The 23,147-nt window shown below is 38.8% G+C and overlaps 1 protein-coding gene across 3 annotated transcripts in view; it reads left to right on the forward strand.

Moving 5' to 3' along the window:
* Positions 1 to 1,655: 1,655 nt before the first annotated feature.
* The window catches only part of dph1 (diphthamide biosynthesis 1), a 108,497-nt gene continuing 87,005 nt past the window's right edge, over positions 1,656 to 23,147 (forward strand). The window contains exons 1-3 of one of the 3 annotated variants that reach the window (XM_059514311.1): positions 1,656 to 1,803; positions 3,885 to 4,034; positions 22,827 to 22,890. In XM_059514311.1, coding sequence (XP_059370294.1) covers positions 1,752 to 1,803; positions 3,885 to 4,034; positions 22,827 to 22,890 — 266 coding nt within the window. In that variant the 5' untranslated portion in view covers positions 1,656 to 1,751. Of the gene's footprint in view, positions 1,804 to 3,878; positions 4,035 to 22,826; positions 22,891 to 23,147 lie in introns of all 3 variants that reach the window. The other 2 variants (XM_059514312.1, XM_059514310.1) reach the window with 2 other exon arrangements.

Raw genomic sequence — 23,147 nt, forward strand, 5'->3', positions numbered from 1 at the left:
GAAACTTCCACATCATTGCATTTTGTTTTTATTCACAATTTGTACAGTGTTCCAACTTTTTTGGAATCAGGTTTGTGTATATATATTAAGCTAAATCACAATATCATCCAGTCTGAAGTAAATTTTGTGCATGAAGGAATTTTTTGTCAGATAAACAAAATTTGTTTCATAATGTGCAAATTAACCAAATTTAGGAAGAGAAGCTCAAATTGAAGTAAAGATTTACAAAGGGGGTGGATAAAGCATGCTAAAAGGATACCATTTTGACCATTTATTTTTGCGAAAAATAATTTTTTTAAATAACGTATAAAAAATTATGTGTAAAGACATGCATTATAGCGTTTATCTTTATCATAGATGAAAAATACAAGTATTATTTTTTATTTCTTACATTTCTCTGGCCTCTTTCACCATATGTGTAGTTTGCTTGCATCTGAGACACACAAACACTTCCACTGATTCATTCACTGTGACTCAAGCTAACACTTCTGTCTCCATTCACAGGCAGATACACACCAGGCGACAGAGCACAGATGGAGATGAGGAGTCATGAAAGACTCTTTATAAATTTGATTAATGAGGAGCCTGCAGGCTGTGAAAATGAAAACTGCACCTGATTTTGTTAGATTCTGTAGATTGACATTATTCTTATTAAAAAATAGAAATAAAAAAGCCCTCAACAACTAAAAAAGTGCTATTTTAGTTTCAAACTATGGATATAGGATAATAGGGGGGATTCCTAATCAGGCTATACACACTCAGAAAAAAAGGTACAAAAGTTGTCATTGGGGTGGTACCTTTTGAAATTTACCCCTAAAGGGTGCATAGTAAATCCTTAAAGGTACATAATATTATTTCCTAAAGTAGGCCTAAATATTAGTATGGTACAGGCTACAGTAATATATATATATTAGTATATATATTTATATGTGTGTGTGTGTGTGTGTATATATATATATATATATATATATATATATATATATATATATATATTTTTTTTTTTCCTTTTTTTCATTAAATTTGCCTTCCGTTTTAAAAGGTATTGAATTGAAACTGTTTCCCTTCATGTTTACACATCTATACTCTCAGAAATAAAAGGTAGGCTACAACGCTTACACTTGACTGGTACCCAAAGGTACAAACGCTAAATGGTACATCTTTGTATCTTATTTACCAGTAAAAACGGTACATAGCCTACAGTATCAGTAGGCTACCTTAAAATGTACATGCTCTATTTAGTACTTTAAAAGTAGGCTATGTTTTATTATCTAAAAGTACAGTAAACTGTAAACTGTACAATAAACTGTACATACAGTAGTACCTTTAGAAAGTAAGTTAAACGCCCCAGTGGCAGTTTTCTTTTTTTTTTTTTTAGTGAGAGAGAGATAGAGAGAGAGAGAGAGAAACCTAAAGAGAGACATTTTCAGTTATATTAAATTTCTTTTTAAAACTGAACCACGACTTTAATCATAGAAATGATGGTAATGTTTGCTTTATAAATACTTTTCTCGCTCAGCATAAATTATTTTTGATACATCACACATGATACAAGAGCTCACCTCCAATGGGATCAAATTTGCTTCTTGCGTCCTTGGCATAAAAAAAAATGTTTGAAAACTTTTTTCTTGCGTCTCAATCATAGGTCTCAATACATCGCTCATGTCGATGCTATCGACACTTGATTTGCTCACATGAGCTCTGTGTTCGATGAGTAATGCCTGTTCACTCCACGTGCACTTGTTTGGGGTAAGATGGCGGCTCCCGCTAGCGAGATTGAAGTGGTCGCTGCGAAAAAACCAAATGGTGAGTATTAATTGTTTGATTTTGTAATACTTCATCGTATTTGTTATATCTGTAAGCTATAAAATCCAAATAGGTTTTTAAAGGAAACATCGCGATTAATCTGCAGGAGCCAATTCTGTTTGATGCTGTGTGAAATAAATGGTGCCTTTTAAGATACTGTAAGTTATATTGCTGTCACTATATGTTAGCACTACAGAAGTATTCAGAAATGTAATCTAAACTGTTGTATGTGTTACTGCAGTTACATATTAGCACCGGGGCTAATTGTCACACAGGGACGTTGTGAAAAAGATTAAATATCTGTGACTGTAAATTAAAATTAGCAGATGTGTTTATTCATCAGTAGTTTTGTATTTTGGTTTCATACACCGCCACCAGCTATTCATTATATAAACAGTAGTCTATATTGCTCAACAGAGAAATTATATTTATAATATTGTAGCCTAATAACTGTTAAAGATAAAATTTGTGACACGCTGGTCCCCATATATGTGTAAATACATTTAATGTGTGTTGACGTGGTCTCTGAATATTAGGTACCATGGTTTTTCAAATGGTTATGATTAGAAATAATCTCACTATAATCTCAATAATGAAAAAAAAAATCATGATTCAATTATACACAATTGTAAAACGGTTATAGAGTTGTTCTACACATACGTTTATACACTGGTTGGTTGTAATGAGAAAATAGTTTAAACTTTTGACACCAGTGCTATTTTTGTCAGCAAACTGAAGAGAACTTCTGTGTTTCTTCCTGACCCTAAATGGTACAGCATCACTTGACTGCAGTAGGCTTGTGATAAATTATTGTGTTTCGGGTATTCCCATCAACAGGGTTGCCAACTCTCACGCATCTGGCGTGACACTCACGCTTGGACTTCAGCGTGAGATTGATGCTGAAAGCGTGAGTGTCACGTCAGATGCGTGAGACTTGGCAGCTTTACTTGCCCTTTTTTTATATATACAAACAGTGACTTTCTCTTTAGGAATACTTTTAAAACACCCAAACCAACATTTGTCTCTTGGTGGCATCCCTCACCTGTCTTCTCCTTGCATAGTCATTTACTTTTTTTTTAAAGGGGTCAAATTATGCAATTTCAAGTTTTTCTTTCTCTTTATAGTGTTACAATCTGATTGTGCATGGATAAGATCCTTGAAGTTGCAAAGACTTAAGTTTAGGGCTGTGCGATTAATCGGAATCGAAATAAAATCGCGACATAGCAGACTGGGCATATGCCTAACTCCAGGTTCACACACTCTGTCTGTGATGCGTAGGCTTTTTTTTCGAGCACAGGTTAATGGATCAGAACGTTCACACTGCAAGCAGTAAAAAGATGAGAACAGAAAAGGTTATAAATAGAAAGCGCGAAAAAGTGCGCAAAGATTTCATATGATCTGAGTACGCGCATCTGGTTTTGTATGAATTTATATTCATACAAATTAAAATTTGAATTTATTTTGAACGCCAGAAGAACACATTGTCCGAACATATAGTTTGCCAAGCCATGTTATTTTTTTAAATTTGTGTTCTTTCAGCTGCTGTTCTTTAATTTGTGCGTTGTTAGTAAATCACCCGCAGAAATTTCCCCTCCCATCGGTACTGTTTAGGAATTGCACTCTCGCACTTCTTTGCCATGTTTAGTAAAACTGTCCCTAAATATCTGAATTGCTTCTAACTTTTAACTGGTAGTGTAGGAATAGCCATTCACTAAACTATAGCCAGAACTTACATTAAAGATGGTCTGTCTGTCATAGGCTTAAAAAATAAATGGACATCGCTGACAGACTCATTCTGCTGATAACTGACCTCTCACTTCAGCAGCTGTTCTGACAGTGCACTGATTGATTGTGTGATGATTCATTTTGTAGTTGAGAAATGAATGCCTGGGCTTTCCTTGTCTTATACAGACTGTAGCACAATCACTTTCTCATAAAAACAATTTTTAGTGGATCTTGCTAAGGCAGTTTGTAATTGCACTCATACTGTATTCCACTGTATGGTGTCTTTACAGACACCTGTGTTGAGTAATGCTTACAGCAAACTTAAATTAAGTGAATTAACTGTCTTTTTTATGTAGTGCGAGGACCGAGGAGAGTGGCCAATCAGATTCCTGATGAGATCCTCAAAGATCCAGAGCTCATCGAGGCCATTAAGGCTTTGCCAGCTAACTACAATTTTGAGATCCACAAAACAATATGGAGGGTGCGACAAGCCAAAGCCAAGAGAGGTGAGTACATTTAAAATTGTTTTGTTGGAAAGGTTAATAAAATTTTAAAACAACAGTTCTTTGTTGTGCATTTGAGGAGATATTGACCTATTTAGATATAATTTTTCCACTATGTGTGTGTGAAACTTTTGATTTGCTGCCTACTTCAACAGAAGGGACAACGCTGCTATGTATTGTAGGTATCTGCAAAACCCTCCATATGTTGTATTGTTTGTTATTAGGCTTACAGTTTCGGTTCCAGAACATTAGTCATTCTGATTGTCTGTCTATATATAATTAAATTGCCTTAAAGTTGATCTCTGTTTGCAGGATAATGCAGTAGCATTACATAATGTATGTCTTGAGCTCATTGTTTTTATGAGCGCATACAGGCTTCATTATATAGATTAATGTTATTCACTAGTGTGTTATTTAAGTTATATGGACAGAGTCAAGCAAACTGAAAATCAAAATTGCCTTGGAGTAGGCTTGCCGCGATTGACGGTGATCAGACTGTGTTAAGCCACAACACCGGTTACGTGACTTGCCCACCGTGGTACTTTTTTGTATCAATCATTTAGTTCAGTAAAAGAACAGAAACGAGATGCAAAAGCACCTGTTTGGAAATATTTCGGATTTTGTAAAGCCTATTGACTTGTCATTTATCTAAAGGGATTTTGGAAGTTTTTTTTAAACATTTGTTTCTTATTTAATTGGTTCCACGTTGTTTACTGTAGTGTTGTCAAAAGACCCAGTACTTCTGTACCAAGTCAGTACTAAAAAAATGAAAATGTCATGGTACAAGGTTTCTTTAAGTACCGGTACCGGGTACCCGGTCAATGCAGACGGAATCTCAAAATCCAGTCATGAAAATGAAATTTACATTTTAATATGGACAGTCAAGGAATTTGTCAAAGTTAGCATAATCGAATCAAATCTCCATATGGACCAGTATATGTAAATGTTAAGCCGCAAAAGTTGAAAAGGTTGAAATGTGAATCCTGCATGTTCTGCGTGTCTCTGTGTGAATGAATGAATGGCAGAGATGTGCGGGTTTGTTTACTACATAGACTGAAGCGTGTGGCGCTTGCAGTAATTTCAGAATCTGCCATCTCAATGAGGACATAAATACATAAACAACATCATCAGAACTGTTCACTTCACAAGCATTTTACCGTTTCATTTGAGTAAAACCAGTGTCAATTTAAAGGTATCGACGGTAACCCATCAAAATAAAAGTTCATTTTTACATAAAAGCATTGTGCTAGAAATATTACTATTATTTAGTAGAATGTATGTGATACTGCTACTACTGTTGAAAAAATGTATACAACTTTATTTTTTAAAGAAATAAATCGCACAATATTTCTTCCATGTTCAAAAATTTCCCCAAAATTAAATGTTTAAATTTCATTAAGACAAATTAAATTTGAGTGAAACTTGTTTACTGTTTTTCATAATTAAATTACTTGTAGAAAAACTTTAAAACACAATTGTAAAATAAGTATAAAGAATGGCATTGGTTTTATTTTTAGTGATTAAAAAATTTTTTTTAATTTTTTTTATTAGCATATTTTTGTATTTTGTTTTGGTACAGAGAACCATGGATTTTCACTTGTATCGGTAACAAATACTGAAATTTTGGTACCGTGAAAACACTAGTTTGGTGATTTTTACGTTATTTAAACTTTGTGTCATTTATTTATTTTATTTGAGATCAAGGTGTATGCCGTGCCTCCAAGCCTTCTTATTTGTTTTGCTAATAAACATTCTACATTTCTTATTTATATGGTTATATTATTCTTTTACTTATTTCTAGTTTTGTATACCTATTTAAACTTAATGTAAGTGATTTGTTATTTTATATTAGGCATAGCCTGCCCTATAGCATGGTGTATTTTTATTTGTTTGGTTAATAAAGGTTCTATGTTTTATATATTGGCTAAAGTGAGTCTAAAATTGTATTTTGTTGTTGCATTCAAGCAATTGATGCAGAATTGGCATTAATTCGATTGAAAGTAAAATGTACACGGCGCTTTAAAGCTATTTAAAAGCGAGGAAAAGAGGGAAAATTCAAACGAACTAAAAATGAACAATTGCTTTACGCCGAATTGCCGCTATTTGAAAGTGAAAGTAAAAGTAAAATGTACATGCCTCTTTTACAAGCTATTTAAAAGCGAGGAAACTCTTTTTACTCAGATTTTGGTAACACTTTACGTTAAGGTTAAATTTCATTAACTTTGTTCATTCATTATGCAAGTGCATTACAGAATTTACCTTGATTAATGTTAATTTCTACATTGTTGTTTTGTTGTGATGTTTTAATCTGTGTCCACAACAGCCAGCGTTTTGCATCAAAAAATGTTGTATCCTCTGTAGTGACTTCCATAAGTGTTTTTTGCAAAAATCCTGTCAGATTGGTGTGAAATTACTTCCCCCCAGGAAACAACACTTGTGGCTTATTTGAAACCGCTTTAATGAGATGTCATACAGCTTCTTAGTGAGATTTTAGCAATTATAAGTGGTCAAGAGTTCCAGGGTCGCCCCACGCTATCTCACTAAAGCATTTTACTGTAGACTATCCACATTAATGGATGAAATGACATCTTCTTCTAACGCATGTGCTTTACCTCCTCAAGCTAACCTCAGAGAATTTCATCACGGCTTAAAAAAGATGGTGAAATCACAGCAAGCAGTTTGCTAATCCTATTATTCATGCTGTATCATTTATCGTTATGCAAATTTAATCCTCATTTAGTTTGATGCATCCAATCGAGAGCTGTTTATCTTGATGATGAATTGACTCAGCTTGAAAGCCTTGTCGTGAGTGCTGTGGCTTAGTCTAGTGGGTCTTGATCCAGCGACCCTTTGCTGTATTCTTAATCTGTCATAACCATTGGGATGGCCAAAGATGTTATACCAATGTCTTTAATATGTCAAAATAGGCCATAGTGCAGTTGTATGAACACCCAAAGTTTAGTTTCAGGAAATGCTATTGAAATGTGACCTTTTTGGGCTTCGAATTGCGATTTTGTCCCTTTAAATCTCATCCGACTGACCTCGTATCCTCTCACTTTGGTCATGCTTCATTGTCTGATGCCAGTTCGTCCCAAGGGCCTGTTGAAGCATGTCCTCCATCATTCTAGTGCAGATGTCAAAGGATGGGTCATTACACAGTAAGATGAAGGAGAGCAAGGCGAGAGGTTGGTTTCAGTGTATTTAGATACATGTTCACCTTAAGGAATCTGTCTGTAGAGTTCAGGCCTACAGTGATTTCCGATCTTTAATCACAAAAAGTCCTAATAATGCAGCAATTTCAAGCCTCTATTGGTTGTGAATGAAGTGTTTGATGTGCTGAATGTGTTAGCAGGTGGCTTGTCCTGAGTACTTGCATGAGGATTGGACCGAACGCTACAGTCTGCTGGGCTCTTTGTTGTAGAGGGTTTTCGTTTTAAAAGCCTTTTATATTTCTGGACTCAATGTGCAAAAATAATTTTTGCTTTCTTTTTATACCTTTTCCACATTCTTTCATGTTTTCGACCATTATTTTTCTTAAATATCCATAATGAAGCAGTTGCTTCATTTAATTGACTTAGTGGTTAGATATTACATGGATCACGTAATAGCCAAATAGTTATTTTAAAGTATATACCTCCAGTAAGTGATGAAAGTTTACAGTGACATTAGTAACAGTAATTTTACATTACATACAATATATTTAAAGTATGTGAATATTTTCTAGAAATAAAAAAAATAAATAAAAACTGTTAATTTTGAACTTTCTATTTGTATGTGTGTATATATATATATAATATACAATTTCTTTTTTAACACATTATTTCTTTCCATTGATCAAATACATTTGTGTCTTCCAAAGGTAAACATTTGTATTGACCAAATTATGAAGTAATGATTTGCACTACGCCATCATTTTCCAGGAAAACTATGTGTAAATTGGTTTCAAAAATCTTTATTGTTTAGAGCTGCAGGGCCTTGTCTATTTCACTTGTATGTAGTCCATTTGATATATTTATTGTAGGCTAAATTGCGTCTGTATTTATTACCTGTGCCTGGTCACTGTGTATTGTCATATTAGATCTGTATCAAATATTCTTGCACTGTGGCAACAGCGCAGACTTCATCTACTTTCATTTCCTGCTATGGTAAGGAGAACTTTATGTAATAAGTATGCTTGTGTAACAGAAGTAATGTGTTATGCTGTAATTTTCTCTTGACTCTAGCGTACACGTTGAGACCAGTGAGTCACGCCTTATATATAGACAAGTTCTCTTACGAGAGCTCTCTCGTACTGCGTCTTAGCTAAGACGCTACGGGAAAAGTCTCTTTTCACGAAATACTGAAGCAAAAAATTATCCTTAATTTTGTATTTTTGTAAAGCGCATTTGCAGCAGTACACAGCCATAGGCGAGACGGCTCGTTCGCTCATTGGCTTGTTCTGCGGCAACTGCACAGCCTATAGAGCGCGGTCTGATGCAACATCCACTGTTGCCCCCGATGCCCCCACTGCGAGCTGTTGACATGGTGACTCTGAGGACTCGCCTGGCCTTTTTCTCTGAGCCTGCATTCTCTGCTGCGCTGAGGCGCCGTAAAAGCATCGCTTCCAGCGGATTCCGGAACCGTCTTCAGCTCAACCGAGCTCGCCGGTTCGCCCTGCTTCACCGGCCCCCCCTGCATCGCTTCCCGGTGAGCAGCGCCCGCTGTTTGCCGGCGCGTCGTCCGAGGAAGTCGATCTCAGGGCCGCGTCGGAGGAAGAGGACACGCGCTCTCTGCAAGCTTCGGGCAGTGAGGGCTGGGCGAGCTCCGAGGATCTCGCGCCTTCTCCTCAGAAGCCCAGCAGATGAGCTGACATCGAGAAGGAGCCGGGGCGAATGCTCGTGTTGGCCGCGATGAGTCTCGGCCGCGAGTGGTTTGCACCAGCGCCCCCCCTCTCGTTCCCGGCTGGATGGTATTTCCCTTTCGGATGAGCGTACTTCTCAAAGCCCACCTCATTTCTTCCTGAGCTTCACGGAGAGGTGGCGAAGGCTTGGAACGCTCCATATTCAGCGCGAACTCGTTCGTCTGTCTCACTAGCATTCTCCACACTGATGATGCTAAAAACAGGAACTACCACTCACTTCCGCCGGTGGAACAGGCGATAGCGACGCACCTTTGTCCGCCCTCTGCTGGACGGCGGCAAAAGCGGTGTTGCCATCTAAAGCCTGCTGTGTGACGCTGCGTCGTCACTACTAACGATGGCTGCTTCATCGAAGCGCAGGTGTACGAGTTCCGCTGTGGCCGAGCTCTCACCCAAGCGCGCCGCTGTTTCAGTTCCAGGAATTGTGACTGTCTCAGCGTTTTCTGCAATGCGCAAGCCTGCACAGTTGCCGCTTGCCTGCACACAAAAGCCATTATCACAACAGCTTCAGCAACGCAGCTCGAGACCCCCGTTCTCGCTCTACCGGCCGGCTTACGGTGAGGCCGGGAGCCCCGAAGCCATCCTAGGAAAGCCATCTACGCATGCTGCATGACGCTGCGTCGGCGCTACACACGATGGCTGCTTCATCGAAGCGCCGGTGTATGAGTTCCGCTGTGGCCGGGCTCTCACCTAAGCGTGCCGCTGTTTCAGTTCCAGAGATTGTGACTGTTTCAGCGTTTTTTGCAATGCACAAGCCTGTACGGTTGCCCGCTTGCCTGCACACGAAAACCGTTATCACGGCTGCCCAGATATTTCCCGAAAAAGGTGTAATTTCTGGTGTCCCGGCCACGGCCGATGGTGCTATAAATGTAGTGACGATGCCCACTGCTCAGTGCCCATCTCCACATATAAGCACAGCCCTTCACACAGGGCTCGCGCCCATAAAAGCGACTCAAGTCGATCACGCGCACTACATAGTAGACGTGCCCACTCCTCAGTGCCCACAATCACTGTCACACCTGTCATGTGGTTTCTGTAAAAACGAAACCCATGCACGTTCGTCCGGCCACGGCCGATGGTGCTATAAATGTAGTGATGATGCCCACTCCTCAGTGCCCATCTCCACATGTAAGCACAGCCCTGCACACAGGGCCTGCGCCCATAGAAGCGACTCAAGTCGATCGCGCACACTGCATAGTAAGCGTGCCCACCCCTCAGTGCCCACAATTACTATGTCACACGCGTCATGTGGTTTCTGTAAATAAAAAAAAAAAAAAAAAAAAAAACCTGTGCACGCTCGTCCGGGCATGGCCGATGGTGCTATAAATGCAGTGACAATGCCCACTCCTCAGTGCCCATCTCCACATGTAAGCACAGCCCTGCACACAGGGCTCGCGCACATAAGATCGACACAGATCGGTCGAGCGCACCGCATAGTAAACGTGCCCACTCCCTAGTGCCCACATACACTGTCACATACGGCGCGTGGCTTCTGTAAAAACGAGGCCCGTGCACGTACGCTCTGCACAGGCAGACAGCGAGTTGAAAGTGGCATATGCAGCCCACAGTCACTCGCAGACATATCGAGTCCCACGGGACCTGCTCAGCCTTCCCCCAGTCGGTTAAGCGCCGGGACAGGGTCGAGGAGGAGCGATCTGCCCGCTGTGATCAGCACGCTCCCCGCCTCAAATGTGCAGCACACCCGAGCGCCGCCATTGCCCGGTCAACAGAGCGCGCTTCGCATTCAGCCCTTAGCCATTCATGCAGATGCATGGTCAGTGCTTCCAGGGGTTTCGGATTGGGTGCTAGGCATTATAAAGAGAGGCTACTCGCTACAGTTTTTTTCGACGCCCTCCGCGCTTTTCAGCGCGCGTCGAAACTACGGTCAAAACAGAAGTAGCACACATGCTTCGGGCCGAAATATCAAAACTGTTGAGCAAAGGGGCTGTAGAGCCTGTGTCTCAAGCTCAAAGCGAGGGGGGGGCTGTACAGCAGATACTCTCTGGTGCTCCCATACTGGATCTAAGACAGCTGAACAAGGCATTGATGAAACGCAGTTTCAAAATGTTTACGACCAGGAAACTCCTCACGCAGATTCGCAGAGGGGACTGGTTCATGTCAATAGATCTGAGGGACGCGTATTTTCAAATACAGATAGCGTCAAACCACAGGCGATATTTGAGATTCGCCTTCGAGGGCCAGGCATACCAGTTTACAGTCCTCCGTGGCTCCTCGTACGTTTACGAGGTGCATGGATGCAGCGCTCGCTCCTCTCAGACTCAGAGGCATACGAGTGCTGAATTATTTGGACGACTGGCTGGTTCTGGCCTGATCACGAGCGGAGCTCGTGGACCACAGGGCCGTTTTACTCGATCACCTCGAGAAGCTCGGCCTCAGTGTCAATTGGGCAAAGAGTTCGCTGAACCCCAGTCAGACGATCCTGTTTCTGGGTATAGTTCTGAACTCGTGTTCCATGACGGCGCGGCTGTCATTCAGCGCGCAGCGAGTTCTTTCCGCTGCGGCGCGACCGTGTCGCTCAAACACTGTCAAAAGATGCTGGATCTCATGACCTCAGCATATCCGGTTCTGCGGCTGGGCCTGCTCCGCATGCGCCCCCTGCAGTTCTGGCTGAAGGCTCGGGTGCCGCGCAGAGCGTGGGCGTCTGGCCGGCTGCATTTCAAGGTCGATCAGAGCTGTGTTGCGGCTCTAGCACCTTGGACAGCGAACGGCTGGTACCGATCAGGTGTAAGCCTGGGGACTTCCCCGAGTGTGAAAATGGTGTCGACGGACGCCTCCAAAGGAAAAGCTCCATCATATCAACTGCCTGGAAATGCTGGCAGTGGAGAACGCGCTGACGCGCTTTTGTCCCCATATCAAGGGATCACCACGTCGTGGTCCGTGCGGACAACATGTCCGTGGTGTCCTACATAAATCGCCAGGGCGGTCTCGGGTCCCGAAACCTGTGCAGGCTGACGGAACGCCTCCTGGTTTGGGCTCAGCGCAACGTGCGCTCGCTGAGAGCAGTGCATGTGCCTGGACTGCAGAATCTGGGTCCAGACAGGCTGTCCAGAGGCAATGTTCCTACGGGCGAATGGTCTCTACACCCGCAAACAGTCCGGCTGTTGTGGGAGAGATTTGGCATGGCGGAGGTGGACCTCTTTGCGTCCCACGAAAACGCTCACTGCCCCGCATTCTTTTCCGCAGGTGATAGAACGGGTGAGAGAAACGAGATGTTCAATACTGCTTGTAGCACCTCTTTGGAAGAACCAACCATGTTTCCCAGTTTTGATGCAGTTAGCAGATGTCGCCCGTGGCCGGTACCGTTGAGGAGGGACCTCCTCTCGCAGGCCAGGGGCTCGATTTGGCACCCTCAACCGGAGTTGTGGTCCCTCCATGTGTGGGCGCTCAACGGTTACCCGCTGATCTCGCAGTGGGAGTGCTAAATACCATCACTCAGGCTAGAGCTCCGTCGACACGACGTCTGTATGCCTCGAAGTGGTCGGTGTTCTCCAGCTGGTGCACAGCTCGAGGTTATTCACCCCTTAGTTGTGAGGTGACGGAGGTCCTCTCCTTCCTACAGGAGCTGTTGGATAAGGGCAGAGCCCCATCCACGCTCAAAGTTTATGTGGCGGCCATCGCGGCGTTTTCTGAAACGGTGTCCGGTCAGTCAATAGGAAGGAACGATTTAGTCATCCGGTTCCTCAGAGGAGCTAGGAGGCTGAATCCTCCCAGACCTCCGTCAGTCCCTATGTGGGACCTCGCGGCGGTTTTTGGAGGCCTTGAGGGGTCCCCCTTTTGAGCCTATCCAATCGGTTAGCCTTCAGCATCTGTCGTTCAAGACAGTATTCTTGTTGGCTCTCGCTTCTGTGAAGCGTGTGGGTGATTTGCACGCGCTCTCGGTGAGCCAGTCGTGCTTGGAGTTTGGGCCCAATGACTCAAGGGTCATACTCAAACCTAGGCACGGTTATGTGCCGAAATCCCTCAACACACCGTTTCGGGCTCAGGTTATTGCCCTGTCTGCCTTGCCGGTGTCAGGGGAGGATGGAGACTCGAGTCTTTTTTGCCCTGTCAGGGTTTTAAGAGCTTATGTGTCTCGCTCTGCTGCCTTTCGGCAGACGGAGCAGCTGTTTGTCTCATTCGGTGGACGTTCCAAGGGAATGGCTGTTTCGAGACAGACTCTATCCAGATGGATAGTTGACGCCATAGCGTTAACTTACGTTTTCAGGGGCCTTCAGTGCCCGTTGGGCGTCAGAGCACACTCCACAAGAGGCGTCGCCTCGTCGTGGGTGTGGTCTACTGGGATCTCCTTGCAGGCAAGGCTGTTGTCGGTATAGTCGAATCAGGGCCCTGAGGGGAATTCTGAGTTCACGGGCGCTATGCGCTGCCGACTGTTATATGGGCAATATTGCGTAAGACCCGCATTGCCACATTGGTCAGGCCTTGCCTCGGCTGTGTGATGTCATATTGCCGCATCTACGGATGCTGCTAGATATAGGATGGAGGGCTTTTTCCCTTTTCTGTCCTGGACTCTCTGTGAGTCCCTCAGGCGACTGTGCACTGTAAATCCTGGGCGTTGCTTCAGGTTTATTGGTGTGTGATCCCTGCGCGCACTGCGTTTTACATTGGGTTCCCGTAGCGTCTTAGCTAAGACGCAGTACGAGAGAGCTCTCGTAAGAGAACGTACTCGGTTACTAAACGTAACCTCGGTTCTCTCTAGAAGAGCGAACGAGTACTGCGTTCTCTGCCGTGCGCACGATTCACTCTGGTTCGCTTCGGCGATGAAATAAATCAGGTGAGTTAGCCTTTTCGAGCTCCTTTTATAGGTTGGGCCACACCCGTTTCGGCGGGAAGTGGCAAGAAGGGCGCGAAGCGCCCTTATTGGTCTGATGTTGCATCAGACCGCGCTCGATAGGCTGTGCAGTTGCCGCAGAACAAGCCAATGAGCGAACGAGCCGTCTCGCCTATGGCTGTGTACTGCTGCAAATGCGCTTTACAAAAATACAAAATTAAGGATAATTTTTTGCTTCAGTATTTCGTGAAAAGAGACTTTTCCCGTAGCGTCTTAGCTAAGACGCAGTACTCGTTCGCTCTTCTAGAGAGAACCGAGGTTACGTTTAGTAACCGAGTACGTTTTCCCCACACCTTTTCTACACTTGTGTGTGTGTGTGTGTGTGTATATATATATATATATATATATATATATATAACATTGTTTTGTTGCAAATTATGTAGTCATTGCCCTAGAGACCTACATTTCCTGTCTGTAGTGAGAGGTGACTTGCAACCTGGTTGTGTGTAAATTTTGAGAATGAATCATTATGATTCATTCATACCGCATTGGTAGACAAAAATGACATCCTGAGAGTAGTCTACAAATATCATAATTTATCTGTTAGTTAAAGGATGCTATTAAATTATAATATAAAAAATATATATATAGTGATGTCGCACAATTCATTATTTTGCTAAAGGTCTTGAGTTTAAATAAGCAAAGGTAAAATCACTTTATTTTAGAGGATAAATGTTAGAAGCCAAGGTGCATTTTATTGTTATTATAATAGCTTTAGTTGAACTATATGGCAGTAAAATGGCTTCTAGAAGGTCAAGAGGTTTCTTTCCAGTGGGAGACAGACAGAAAGTAGCAGCAGTTAGATGTGCCACCCCAAGGAGCTGCTCAGCAATAGATAACTGCTAGATAACATTTAATTTTCAGTGGGGTTTTGGACCAGACCGAAAGCAGGCACATAAAAGTGCTTGCCTACATAGTGAAAAATAAATGTGATAATAGTATCATATAATAGTAGTAATATAATAAAATGATAATGGTTAATAAAAATACCCTCCAGTTGTACTTAATGCACTTTTATTGTGCGGAAGCAGTGCTGACGTTCAACGGAAGTATATCTGATTGTGCTTAAGTGGAATTATTGCAATTGTACTTCAGGTAAACTTTAAATATCTTAAAGACTGATATTATTTAGAAATCATGCAGTTCTCACCAATAGTGACATTAAAACACATTATAGGCTTGATATTAAGAAATAAAGTTTAATTGTAATTTTTATATCAGTCTCGAGCAATATGTATTCTGGTTCTGACCAGTGGTCATAGTGATTTTGCAAGAACATATTATAGAGAATATGCATGTGTTTAGGGCTATAATTGACTAATATTGCCCTTTTCAGTTTTAACTTGACTGTTAACAATTAAAAAAAAAAAAAAAAAAATATATATATATATATATATATATATATAAGTCACAGATTTACAGAAGAAAAACACTGGACTATTGTACAATATTTCATAGATACAGTATGATACTTTAAGGTTTGTTACTTTGCTACTTTTCTACCAAAAAAGGCAGTTACCCACAGTTACACTTCAGTTCAAAAGTTTGAGGTAAAAAGTTTAAAACATTAAATAATTAAATTCTTATTTTTACTCCCAAAGAACACTTAAAATGTTATAGAAAGAATAAAGAAAATGTAAAATATCAAAACTGTCAGTAAAGATATTAAGCATTTCAAATAAATGCTTCTTTTGAAGTTTTTTGTTTTCATCAAGAATCCTGAAAAAAGTTTTATTGTTTCGAAAAAATATTAAGCAATTGTTCTCAACATTTATAATAACAATAAATGTTTGTTGAGCATCAAATCAGCATATTACAATGATTTCTGAAGGTCAATCACAGGGATAAATTAAAATGTTAAATATAGACAGAAAAAATAGTCTATTTTTTTTTTTTTTTTTTTTGCCTTTTTTTTTTTTTATTATTCTTTAGGACAGTACAGTATAAGAGACAAGAAGTGGAGAGGGGACGGGACTGTGAAATGTCCGTGACTCAGGCCTCGAACTCGGGATGGCCAAATGCACAAATCACATGCCCACAAGGCTTTTGGCACCGACAGAAGTTAATTTAAATTGTAATAACTTTTAATGTTTTTTAAATCAAATAAATTTAGTCTTAGTGAACATAAGATACTTCTTTTAAAAACATTTAAAAATCTTACCAAATCCCAGACTTTTGAACAGTAGCATAGAGTTTAATAATCCAGAGCTACGGCCCCTTTTGCCCAGGTCTAGCCTGACTCCTGGTTCATTCCAGTCTCTCCTGTCACCTTATTGTTGCTCTCTGGCTCAGTAGGCTTCATCAGAGCTGCACAAATATCTGTTTCTATGTTCATTTCACATAATCAGGATGCATTGTTTGCCTGACTGATTATTTGTGAGTTTTTCTGGCCTTAGGATGGCGATGATGAATGCAGACAATAGTAGAAATGACTTGCCTCTCAGATTAATTCGTTCTTGTGTTTGTATAATTAGTCCACGGTGTCTTGAAATAAATGTGATCATAATGCAAACTCTTTCTGTAGGGATGTCTGTTTGTATTTACTAGGGCTGTACAATTAATCAAATTTCTAATCACGATTACAATTATGGATGCCACAATTACGTAATCGTTCACAGTGGAAATTAATAGTTTAAAGTCCACTTATGTTAATCTGCATACTTTTTTCTTTCTGCATGTTATTTTAAGGGTTTTTCCATTATTTTAATTTTAGTTTTAGTATAATGTTATAATACCATCCATATTTTAACTTTTTTGTAATTTAAAGAAGAAACCAATACGATGTATAGTTCACATTTGAGGCTTATTACTATAAAAAAGCACTAAAAGAGTGTTTTCAGCTTTTTATTTTCATATAAAAATAAGGTATGCAGTTGCATCGAGCAATGGTATAGACATCATTCAATGTAAATTGTGATAATTTTAATTAAGTCACAATTACAATTTCAAGGGAATAATCAACAATTATGATTTTTGTCATAATCGTGCAGGCCCTAGTATTTACCCACAAACTAATGGAAGTACTGAAAGAAGTGAAGATGTGATTAGGCCGTGACAGTCGACGTGACGGCCGTGTCATATTGCAACCGACAGTAGTGCACATGATGTCACACACTTTATAACAAGCACAATACTAAGCTTAGTATACCAATGTAATAAAAGTAACCGTTGCAAATTGTTTTATTTAGACTATAAGTCTATTCACAAATTACTTCAAATGCCATACACAGAGTTTCATTTAGATTGGCAGGTTTGAGCGCAAGAAAATCTGGTTTATTCTGCATTCAGTAAATTCATTTTGTGTTGGGCAATGGACCTTGTTGGGAAACCAAATACTACATTGCCGATCTGGAGCCATCTCCATTCATGTCACCTAAGGCTGCGCAATTAATACATTTTCTAATCACTATTACAGTTATGGATGCCACAATTATGTAATTGCTGCAATTAATCGTTCAAAGTCCAATTATGTTATTTTTGTATGTTTAAGATGTATTTTTTTTCTTTCTACGTCTTATATTAAGGGTTTCTCCTATTATTTTAATTGTAGTTTTAGTATAACATTATAATAACAGTAATATTTGTACCTTTTGATCATTTAAAGAAGAAACCAATCCGATGTGTATTTGACATTTGAGGCCTAAAACAAAGTTTTTCAGTTAGTGTTTTAGCTTGTTTATTTTCATATAAAAATATGGCATGCAGTTGTATCAAACAATGGTATAAACATCATTCAATGTAAATTGTGATAATCATAATTAATAATCCTAATTACAATTTCAAAGGGAATAATCAACAATTATGATTTTTGTCATAATCGGGTGTCTTTAAGTTCCCGTGATCGCAAATGCTTGGCTGGTCAGGTTTAATGAGGCTTTCTCCAACCTGGCCAAATATAAATGAGACCACGATAAATGGAAGATGTTAACAAGAAATATGGCAACGATTCTGATTTCAAAGAGAGCGCGTGCAGCTGAGGAGTTAGTGGCCCACTTGTTGGGAGCAGAACAGTGAACGTGTCTACACAGGATAAAATATATATATATATATACATATATATATACATATATATATACATATATATATACATATATATATACATACATATATACATACATATATATATATATATATATATATATATATATATATATATATATATATATCTCAACACTGCACCACCGATGGTAGTTGATCCATTACCACTGCGGTGGTAAAAATCTGCCACTGTAACATTCCTAAATGTGATGGTTTTAATTCTCTCTAAACTATGTTTTTTGTAGATGCATTGTATTGTTAACACAAGCCATGGCTTTTTAAAGCTAAAATGTGTTTTCTGTACCAATAATAACTGTTTTATAATAGGTTTCCTAGAACACTCTGTCATTGGTTGTTTGAATAGGTAGCCCCACCCCCAACTTTGTCTCATCATAGCTGTTTCTGTCATGGTGTGTTTAAGGGATGCATGATAAATATCGGCTGATATTTAATGCGCATCTTGTCAGTAAAGCCAGTTCTGTAATCATCGGTAAATCTCTACATGTGTGTGATTTCATGTGGAGCATTTACTACACAGAGCCGTTGTTCACTGACAAGCTGCACAATACATACGCAAACTTGCGCAACTGTGTAGTAAATCCGATATTTATCGTGCATTCCTAGTGTGTTTTAGTTAGACTGAAATGCTGTGTTGTCTAACAGTAATTTATAATAATTTGACCAATTATAATGCACCTTATCCCATCTGTTTAGCTTTTAATGTTGCAGCCGTGCTCTTTCAGTCATTCAGTTTGATGAAGGCTAACATTTTGTTTGTCAGTCCTTGTGGTGTGGTAACAGGTGTATCTGAACACACTAAGCACATCTATCTATGTGTGTGTTTGCCCACTCCACATCAGTCGGGGGTTCTGGCGTTTTGGCATTTCCTTCAGCTTCAATGACATTTCTGGATGTGCGCCGTACAAATGTGTGCTCACTTACATTGTGTGCTCACTGGGCCTCCTTAGCGAGAAACAGCTCTTCATTGGGTTGTTGAGGATAGATGGATGGAGAGATTTGTCAGGCAAGGCTGTACTGAGCTGAATAACCTTTTACTGTTAATAAACTCGCCCTTTCCCAGGTAATGACCTGCCTGTGTCTGTCCGAACTGAAGGGGGCCAGTCTTTTAACCTTTCATCAGAGTGTTACTCAGCCCAGCTGCATTCCCCCTTCTTCCTTTCATCCATCACTCTTCCTGGCCGCTCTTTAGCTCGTCCACTCTCTGAACAAATTGCTTGTTATTTTTTTCCCTCCATCTCATTTATTGCTAATTTCTTCACAGCTGAGTCATATTCGTGTAATTTCACCATTTCTAAAAAAATGGGTGTGAATTCTAAGTAGGGCACATCCTGCGCTCACTCACAAGTAGCTTGTTTTTTTGTTTTTTTATTCCCCTACATGTTCAGTCTTGCCCTTTAAATTGTTGTACTGGCCTCTCAGCCAAAATATAAATATTTAAAAAAATATGAAAATGATATTGACGTAAAATATATATATTTTTAATTATAATTAATTTTATTATTTTCATTTTTTTACTTGTATATATTTTTTTATATTTATATTTTCATTGCTGTTTAAAATATTACAAAAACTTTAAAATTATATATAATATTCATTTAAAACATTTTTCATATTTTTCATGTTTTTAGTTTTTTAAAAAAATTATCATGTTTTTAAATTGCAAATATAGCCAAAAGCTATATATTCGTGTAACTCCATGTCTGCTATAAATTCATAAACACCGTTTTGCTGGAAAATGATGACATGTGGTGCAAAACACTGCTCATTATGGCACAAAGATGACCAGTTAAAGCCGTTTTAACTGATACTCACAAGACTCTCATGGTGATTTTTACAAATCGCACAGCGTTACCTGTGTTATATATATATAGTAAACCAGAATTCTAACATTACTTTCTCTATATATTTAAGTAAGCAGAACTTGCAACAATTTTCAGTACCTCACGGGAAACCAAATGTTTTTAAAACATGTGATCATCACTGGCCAGATGTCAGAAACTGGCTAGAAAATCTCTCACAGTGGAGGGAATGCCATGTTTTGATGGAATGATTATGGTTGTAATTGATTTTTCTGCTGGGATCCAGCATATTTTAATAATTCATATGGCACACTGTAGGCCACATGTATTTCACTAATGAGGAGAAGCCAGAAATGTGGCATTTGTAATGGAAAATGATGAAAATATTAAAATATTGGCTTGATTTAAAATATTGTATAATTAGTGTAACAGTGTAGTGTAAAATTAGTGTAAAAGTTGAGAGCATCAGTTGATAAAAAATTAGATAAGATATTGCTACATCCTTTTTCAAGCATCCTGTTCATGCTTGTTTATTGACAGATAATAAGGCTCCTGGATAGGTCACACTTATATAGCATCATTATGAGCTGATAGCCATGTAGAATGGTGATAATTGGAAATTCCACTGTTCCTTTTTTCATTGTTCACTTCTTAGGCTGAATAGTACATGTAACGGATCCAATTTTAGGTCATGAGTCTGTTTCCAAGACAACAGTGCAGCATATCTAAGCATGATGCTGGCATACAATGAGATAAAAAAAAGACTTGTCTTAAGACATTTCTAATGTGATTAAGTTCATCAGCCACATAATTTACAGAGTTTGAATTATTTAAAAACAAGCACAGCGCAAAAAGCATGATCTCATTAGACTGGTGCAGGATCAGCTGATGGGTTATTATTATATTCCCAGAAAATAATTGCTTCTCATTGTACCAATAAAGTGAAATTATCCTAAATAATATACAAACTGTCTGCCAGAATGTTATTATTTTAATTAGAATAGGCTGATCTCTTTTTCTATTTTTCAACATTTAAGTGACCAGTTAATTAAAAAAATAGATATTTTATGCAAGATAAAGATAATAATCTCTAGAAATGAGCATATGGAGAAAGAATTTGCCAGCCTGTTTCAATTACTGTTAATACATTGAAGTTAACTGCTTTGCATGTTTTAATAATATGTAGTCGCTTATTATAATTTAATTAATTTAACACTGAAGATAGGGTTTGTATGGCTGTGTGGAAAGGTCATTGGCCTCAGTAGGGGATAATGTATTGATTTTTCTTGGATTAAGATATTGTAATGGATCCAACATCCATGGTATACCACGCTTTCATATCGTCCATGTACCTATTATCATCTCTCTGTTCTTCTATGCATGTTCATTTCACAGTGATTTAATGCACTCCTCCTTCACAGCATTTAACTGCACATGCATTTCCACCCTGAGAGACAGCTTTTTGTTTTGCACTGTTTTTAGGTATGATGTAAATTTAGTGTGACCTGCAAGTTATTGCAGCTGTTAAAATGGTTAGCTTGTCTGAAACTGTGCCAACTTTGCATTTATGCTTCATGCCAAATTTGCAAGCTGCTTAGGTTGATTTGCATATTAGTTTTCTGGTCAAAAACTTTTTTTTTTAAGGATTTATAACTTTTATTCAGCAAGGACATTTAATTAATCATGTAAGTAATTAAGTACCAGTAAATCCTTTTATAATGTTACTAAAATGTATTATGGTTTATTAAAAAAAAAAAAAAAAAGTGCCACAACATTGATAATAATAAGAAATGTTTTTGGGCAGTAAATCAACATCATCTGGCACAGAGGAATGGCATATGTTATGTTATGTTGTCATATTATGTTACATTATGTTATTTGTTACAGATGTTACCTCCTTGTTTACAACTTAATCAGTTAATGTTAAATCTTGTTTTTCTGCCTTTCTTTAACATTTGTGATGGTCAAGCTAGCAGTGGATGCAAAAGTAGTTCATTAAAATGCAGATTAAAAAAAACAAATGTCAGTGTAGAGAACGACACAGTAACAATGCAGATGTTCCAGAATTTCCTTATGTTCCAGTGCTGCAATATTGCAAAATATAGTTTTTCCACAGAGACAATGGAAATTTTGGGGTTTGTGTTCAACCTCAGCAATGCACCAGATAGAACTAGCCAGTGTTCTGTTTTTGAACCAATTTTTTCAATAAAGTTTTTTGGCTGCATTTCATTTTTGTAACTAGTGTCTCATAATGAGGCATGACTTTTGTGAAAATGTGAGACAGAAGCCAATTGCATGTCTCAAACGAAATGTGTGAGTTGGCAACCCTGTCTAAAGTTTTGTGCTGTAGGTTCCTTAAATAATTAGTGCTCAATTGTTTCAGTAATATAACTCAGTACACATTAAACCATTATTTATGCTTAACAGAATGTACAGTTGTGCATATTTACCTTGACAGTTATTTTAATTGGTTAAAGCCTCAAGCAAACAAACTTGCTTATTTAAAGGAAAACATCTGTCAGACTTTACTACAAGTTCACAGACACACAAACAACACTTCCCTATTAAATTTAACAGAATGGAAAAAATGAAAATTTGACACAATGCAGTTTGTATTAGGGATGCATAATATATTGTGTTTTATGTTCTCATATCACTCCAATAAATGAAATAGGTAGGTATTTTTAAGCCAATAAATCAAATCAAATCAATGCTTTAATATTTTATGTATTTATTATTTTTATGTATTTTTATTTTATGTATTCATTATTAATTCAGTGTTTTTTTTTTTTATTAACATTTTGTATTCACTTATTTATTCTGCACAGTTTATATACTCAGTACCATGTGAATATGTTTGTAAAATGTTATTATTATTATTATTATTATTTTAACTTCCATAAAGGAAAATTGTCCATTATCTAACTTTTTTTTTTATTCATAGTAGGCCTATAATTGTTAAATGTTTGCGGCATAAAGGATTTAAAAGCAGTTTTCTCATTTAGAACCTGGAGATCTGAACTTCTATGTTTTTGTTTGTTTGTTTTTTAGATATTTGCCAAAGCTTTCATATAGTTTATATTTTGCACATCAGACTGCCCGTATTGCCAGACTAATATAGGAGGCCAGAGCAGCTGTCATTCATATTGCATTATACTGCACTGACTGGACTCTCTGTCTTTGACCTGCAGTGGCCTTGCAGTTGCCTGAGGGTCTGCAGATGTTTGCCTGTGTGATTGCTGACATCATTGAGAGGTGGGTACCGCATACACTCACACAGTGCTCCTCAGGACTGTGGATGCACGTCCTTGGTTAAACAGGAAGAGCATTTGAGTCTGCAGAAGACCTCTGTGCTCATTAAAAAAAACTCTAAGCTTATCATCATTCCCCGCCGTAGCCGTATCTGGGGCTCAGCAGAAAATTAGACACAATTGCAGACACAAGCTAGCTATCACGGTTTCGCTAGTTAATGACATGAAGTGGACAAAGCCATTATTCTTCTCAATTACATC

This window comes from Carassius carassius, chromosome 28 (genome assembly GCF_963082965.1).
Source record: "Carassius carassius chromosome 28, fCarCar2.1, whole genome shotgun sequence".
Classification (NCBI taxonomy): Eukaryota; Metazoa; Chordata; class Actinopteri; order Cypriniformes; family Cyprinidae; genus Carassius; species Carassius carassius.